At 32.0% G+C, this 6,407-nt stretch overlaps 1 protein-coding gene and 1 long non-coding RNA gene across 8 annotated transcripts in view; one reads left to right on the top strand and one right to left on the bottom strand.

The window, feature by feature from the left end:
• Positions 1 to 2,964: 2,964 nt before the first annotated feature.
• Positions 2,965 to 6,407, bottom strand: part of LOC120086742 — a 6,384-nt gene continuing 2,941 nt past the window's right edge. For 2 of the 3 annotated variants that reach the window (XR_005484307.1, XR_005484308.1), the window contains exon 4: positions 2,965 to 4,284. This is a non-coding gene — a long non-coding RNA (uncharacterized LOC120086742). The remainder of the gene's footprint in view (positions 4,285 to 6,407) is intronic. The other variant, XR_005484314.1, reaches the window with a different exon arrangement.
• Positions 4,279 to 6,407, top strand: part of LOC120086709 (transcription factor bHLH75-like) — a 2,670-nt gene continuing 541 nt past the window's right edge. The window contains exons 1-5 of one of the 5 annotated variants that reach the window (XM_039043506.1): positions 4,279 to 5,159; positions 5,268 to 5,387; positions 5,524 to 5,589; positions 5,670 to 5,738; positions 5,823 to 5,900. In XM_039043506.1, coding sequence (XP_038899434.1) covers positions 4,770 to 5,159; positions 5,268 to 5,387; positions 5,524 to 5,589; positions 5,670 to 5,738; positions 5,823 to 5,900 — 723 coding nt within the window. In that variant the 5' untranslated portion in view covers positions 4,279 to 4,769. Of the gene's footprint in view, positions 5,160 to 5,267; positions 5,388 to 5,523; positions 5,739 to 5,822; positions 6,137 to 6,407 lie in introns of those variants that run through there. The other 4 variants (XM_039043481.1, XM_039043514.1, XM_039043497.1 and 1 more) reach the window with 4 other exon arrangements.

Below are 6,407 nucleotides of genomic sequence, written 5' to 3'. Positions count from 1 at the left end.
AATTAGACTTCTCTTTTCCTCTTTTCCTCATTTCATCGATCTATCGACGATTTTCCTCTTTTCCTCTTCATTTGTTTTTGTATGACGATTCAATCTTCTTTTGTTTCATTATTATAATCAAATTTCTTTGTTTTTCGATCAAAGAAGATGAAATCTTATTCATTGGAGAGAATCAGAGTTAGACACTACAATAAATCGGAACTTCTGCAGTTGCGGGGAATGCCGGAGAATTGGAATTATGATTTTTGTATGATGGTTGACAATTTTTTAATGTACCTGTGAATCTTGCAAATACACTATATGTTTGAATAATAATTCAGTAGAAACATAATATTTTCTTCAACCTTCTGAGCACATTATCATCAACTTTTATTTATTAAACTCTTTTCAATTGGTTTAACTTTTTATTACCAAATTTAGTTTTATCTAAATCTTTATTCATTAGTTTAAACATGTTGGTATCGGCTTCAAAATGTAATAAAAGTTAAACGTATTTCCAGTTTGCCTTCGATAGACTCTAACTAATATACATTTACAGATACAGTGTAATTGTAACATGAAGTTATGAGATTAATTAATTTACATTTACACATACAATGTAATTGTAATATAAAGATACAGTGTAATTGTAATTGTAACATGAAGTTATGAGATTAATTAATTTACATTTACACATACAATGTAATTGTAATATAAGTTATGCGATTTTAATCCTTATTTTTCATGTTTCTTGATTTAAATTAGAGATTCTCTCTTGATTTTTCTCTAACAATATCTATTTGAATTTGTCCTTTATTATTAGATTATGTTTTATTTTATTATTATTATTTGTTTATATATTTTGGTATTATATTAATTTTTTTTATATTATTACACTATTTATATTAGTTTATACTTTTTAAAATGTAATCTAATGATATAACAATAGTATCATTGATATATAAAAACATATTTATATACCTTTGATAGGATTTGTTTTATATTGTTTCGTTTTTTTTAAAAAATAAAAAAAACCTAACCCTTAATTCCAAAGTTTCAATATATTTATAATTTGGAAAAAAAAAATCTAAGCACTTTCCTCCCTACATATTTAAATATAATATTAATATATATATATATATATATATATTTAAAAATCCTAATTCTACTTTACCTCTTTCTTATCCATCATTTTCTTTCTCTCTTTCCTATTTCTCATTTGCAGCAAGCTTGTAGCCATAACATCTCCACAACCTCTCCATAAATTCTATGCTAGCATACCCTCCTCATGACAGTCACATCTTGGACCACCTTCTTTAGAACCTTCTATTCTTTCTTCTCTTACCATCGACTAGTTCTCTACGCAGTCGCATGCCACCACCGATGACCATCGCACCACAGACACACCATCGTGGTCGTTCATTGAAGAAGCAGTCGCCAATTGTTTCTCGGTGAGGACCATATTGGCAAGTTTTTAGATTTTCAAACTGTTTCTAAGATTTTGACTATGCTATTTGTTTTTTAGTTTTTGGTTGAGATTGTAATTTTTTTTTTTTTTTTTTTGCTTCTAGAAGTTTAGATAGAGTGTATTTATAGTTTTCAAGTTGTTTGTGAAGCATTGTCTATTTGTATTCAAGTTGTTAGTCTTTGGAGTAGTTTCGTCATTTACCAATTTGTATTTTCTATTATTTAATTTTTTTTTTGCTATTTTTATAACTTTGAAATATTTTTACCATTTTTCTAAATGAAACTTTAAATTTTACTATTTCTCTTGTCATCCCTAATATTTAAGATAATTTTCAATCCCTTGGTTGGAACCTCAATGTATCCATCCCCATTTATCTCTTTAAAATTTTGTATCCGCATTCTCTCTAAACTTATCAGGGTTGTATCATTTTGATATAAAATAGTGGGTAAGATGGAGGGTAGGATTATATAGTTGGAAGAAAAAAGGGTGGAAATAGAGAAGAAACAAGCATAACAACCTCCCTAGCTAAGTACTAATTTACCATTAATATAGTATTCCTGTCAAATAGTTTACCGCAGAAATATCTTAAATCACTTCAAATATGCTAAATTCCTTCAATTATTAGTTGCTTTTCCTTCCTTTTGTAAACTGCAAGAACATATGCATTGGTCAATCAATTTAGCTACTTAAACTTGTTTTCATGATAGATAAAAAGTATTGCACAATTATTAACACTTAAAAAATAAGGTAAAGAAAGAAGAGAAGAAAATCCATTCTTGTAGCTAGGGTAAGCTAGGTAATGTTTAAGCTTCTTTAGCGGTGCATATAGTGAGATCACATTGAACACAATGTAGTTCAAATCAGTTCTTACATTTCCTTTGTGCATCCAGAGTCTTAAAGCTGCAATTAAATGTTATTATTTGAACCAGAACTCCAATGTCAAAAAATTGGATCATCTTTTGCATGAGAAAACACTAAAAATGTGCTTGAAAAAGAAAACTTATGTTCCTCTTTTAAACTCAAAATGTATGTGTTGTGTCCCTATCTACATTCTCTCGTATTCATTATAAATGAAGCAAAGGCTTACCTGAATCAGTTTTTATACCACTTTTTTGTAGGGTATGAAAGATCAAGTGGACGGTATGGAAGGGCTTGCCCGTGAAAATCTCAAATTTGTAAGCAATTTGCAACTTCACAAGGCATTTTCTTTTGTTAGAAGGCATTTTCTTTTGTTAGAGGCTCCATTAAGATTAAGATTAGAAACAGAGGTCTAAAAATGGTTATGAGAAGTTGAAGTGTAATTGGCACGTACTCCTTCACTTCAAAGCAGAGGTTAGGCTCAAATCTCCAAACCTCCATTCCACTTGTGGTATTAAAAATAATGGCTATGACAAGCAATGAGATAATCAGGTTTAACCAAATACAAACCTATGCTGATATAATGCCAAATCTGTTGGGCCTCCATTCTAGAAAAGCTAGGGGGGATAGAAAAAATCTGATCATACTAAGCTAAAGAATGATGAATATGAAAGCGGTTCATAATAGATGGGCAATTTTATTTTTTCCTCCACACTACAGTATATATATATTGTTTTTTCTATATAAGTAAGTTGTTACATTCATGCCAACAAGAACGTAACTCAACTGATATCTGTATGTATTGAGGGCCAAGAGGTCTGTGATTCAAATCCTCCCACTCCCAACTTGTACTAGAAAAAAAGTTGTTACATTCATGTACACGATAAACTTACCCCAAAATGAAAAGGAATATCCTTGAACCTACGGGGGGTAATTACAACAACATCAGACTCATGAAATCATGACTGAATAATCTTCCTGCCTAAGAACCACCATCTGTAACATTGACATCACCATTTGCTGTGATGGGGTGTTCATGTTCTCCACAGCTAACTCTGAGCTCCATCTGATGACAACAAGGATGATTGGACACTTCCAGATGTATTACTTGACCAGGATGGAGGTTGAGTTACAGTTTTGGCTTGATTTTAATAATGCGATGTCAAATAAAGAGAGAAGAAAAAAAAATTGACAACTTCTCAAGTGTATATCAAGCGGATCTTGAATAAATAATCACTAATCGCATGAAAGAATTAGATTCTGATTATTTATTTAAAGATGCATCAGGACTAGCATTTAAATAAATAAATTATTGATGCTAGTGATGATTGTGCTTCAAAATTCGAGAAAACAAATAGTGGAAAGATGTTTTTCAATTTTGTTCTTCTTCTTCAACTTCAACTGCAAAGAACAATGACCTTATTCATGCAGATATTTACAAACTTTTAGAAAGACAAGGCGCATCCAGATCGTCCAACTCCATCCACCCCCAAAGCAAATTCATTCTAATAATTAGCATTTACTTCACATAATTCACCAATTTACACTCAACTATTCACCAAACATTATCTAAGACACATGTCAAAAATGTATTTATTCAAACATATCATTAAAAAAATAATTAAAATGGTTTTCTTAAAAAGGGAAACTTATCAGTAGGCAGCAACAATAATGAATGCAAGTTCTGTTTCAAGAAAGAGACCTGTCTTCAGCTTGGTTTTGGTGCTTCACATCACAATCAATAGCAGTTAGGAGCCAGTAATGTTATTTCCATCCTTTTCGTTCCAAGGAGAGCACTAATCATCCAACCAGTTACCAATTTCCAACAAACTCAATATATCCATATATTCGTCTAAAAAGCATTTAAAAATTATCAAAAAGGAAGGAAATTTCTGAAAAAAATAAGGTTTACCTGCTACTTTAGTCGGCTTCTGCGTCATATCATCTGTAGTCTAGCTAGGCTTCTCAAAAGGGTGCTTCTGTTCATTATGGAAAGTCAGGAAGAAGGAAAAAAAAATATGAAAGCAGCCATGGTCAGAAAATATTAAGACATACAAAAGAAGTCCGAGATAAACAAGATCTGTTTTCTTATCTTCAATTTGCCTCTTTATGGCTTTATTACTTCCTCTTTGCACTAAAATTTTGATATATCTCTCTCTCCTTTCACAAACAGTAGAAAATCAAACCAATAATAGATGCTTACATTTGCCAATACATATTAGATAACATGTATATCCTTATCATGGACCCTACTAACCAGGGAGTTTCAACATCAGAAAATGAGGCTGTGTATGAAGCAGATCACAAGTGCTAACTATCTAGTAATGATCTTCATTTACTTAATTTTGAAGGAAATCATAAATTACATCCACATCCAACTGGTAAATACAAGATTTTTATTGGCCAATTTGATTTAAATAATTCATATAAGTAGTTAAGCCTGCAAACTTTGAGAAACTCAATCATGACAGAGTTTAAACAAGACCACCTGCAACACTTCAAGTCCTCCAAAGCATCTGAAGAAAGGGGCTTGAATATGGAAGTCATAAACCAGCTCTCTAATGCAACGGAGAGCATGTTAGAGGGTTTCAATGAAACAGAATTCTCAATGGAAAACTTCTGGAGCTACCATTTCCAGTTACCAGAAAACACAACACCGAGCTCACTTTCCAATTTTCCTTGTGTTACCCTACTGAAATGTCAGAACGAGTTTCCGGTGATAACTCGAAGTAGTCTACTTGTAGATAGCGCTCAAGAAACCATGAAGAGAAAAACAAAACAAGCATCAGAAAGCAATCCAGGAACTCTTTGTGCAGCTTTTGGAAATGACAGTAGTAACGCTAGGCCTTCAAAAGCAAGTGTCAAATTCTTCAACAAATTTTTCCTATTGTTTTGAACTTTTATTTTCTCTCTCTCTTTGAGCATTAGATGTGTGTTCTTATTTGTTTCTTTGTTTACTCAGAACTTGGGAGGAGGAAGGAAAAGAAGGAACTGTGAGAAAGAACAAGAAAAGCCTGCAGAAGTAGTTCATGTTAGAGCAAAAAGAGGTCAAGCTACCGATAGTCACAGTTTAGCAGAAAGGGTATATTCCTGAACTAAAACAATGTTTCTTCCTAAACACAATTTGTTTTATGGATTGATATACAGTATACTGGTCTTGTATATAGAAAATCAATAAATAAATAGTCAAATACTAAAACGGTCTTTTCATATTTCAGGTGAGAAGAGAGAAAATCAACAACAAACTAAAATGTTTGCAAAACATTATTCCCGGTTGTCACAAGGTAATTTTTTTCCTTGTCCTGTGTATCAAAACATTGGAGTCTCAAGTTCAAACAAAATTTCCATTTTTTTCTTTTTTCAGTCAATGGGTATGGCAATGGTGTTGGATGAGACTATCAATTACGTCCATTCACTACAGAATCAAGTCGAGGTGAGGAATACGATAAACTTTTCATAAGTATTTATAGTGTTTTCATCAATAGCAATGATCGATTTACTTTGTTCCTGAATTCAGTTTCTCTCAATGGAGCTTGCAGCTGCATGTTCCACTTTAGGCATAAATTTTGGCATGGGGCCTATCCGAAAAGCTTTGGTACACCATCAACTACCCAAAAGTTTATTAACTTTTGACATTTTACTTTCTACCAATGAAACCATTGGGTAAATTAGTGCCTACTTAAACTGATTTTGTGTGGGAGTCTTTTTCTTGACGTGTGGAAGGAAGTTACGTTTGCTTTTTTCATTTTAAAGCAAGTCACTCCATTTATGACATAGATAGAAGTATGACTAGAAGAATGAAAAAAAAAAAAAAGAAAGAAAGAAAAGAAACTTATAGACGCTCATTTATTTCAGTTCATACAAGTTCTTCACTCACCTCACTTTCTGTCTTCATAAGTTCTCCTTACAAGAATTTTTTCCCCTTCACCTACCTCAAGATAATTTCTATAAAGAGTTCAAGAATTAGATAAGAATCTAAATCTACCATTTTCACTGATTTAGAAAAAGAAACGAGATAGGAAAGGGGAGGGGAGGGATGTCAAGTGAAATGATATTGATAGGTCAACAGAAAAATGGTGTTGATACTGGATTGGCTAGAGCA

Source organism: Benincasa hispida, chromosome 1 (assembly GCF_009727055.1).
Source record: "Benincasa hispida cultivar B227 chromosome 1, ASM972705v1, whole genome shotgun sequence".
Classification (NCBI taxonomy): Eukaryota; Viridiplantae; Streptophyta; class Magnoliopsida; order Cucurbitales; family Cucurbitaceae; genus Benincasa; species Benincasa hispida.
Note: the sequence above shows the minus strand (reverse complement) of the source record. Positions and strands in the feature narration are given on the sequence as shown.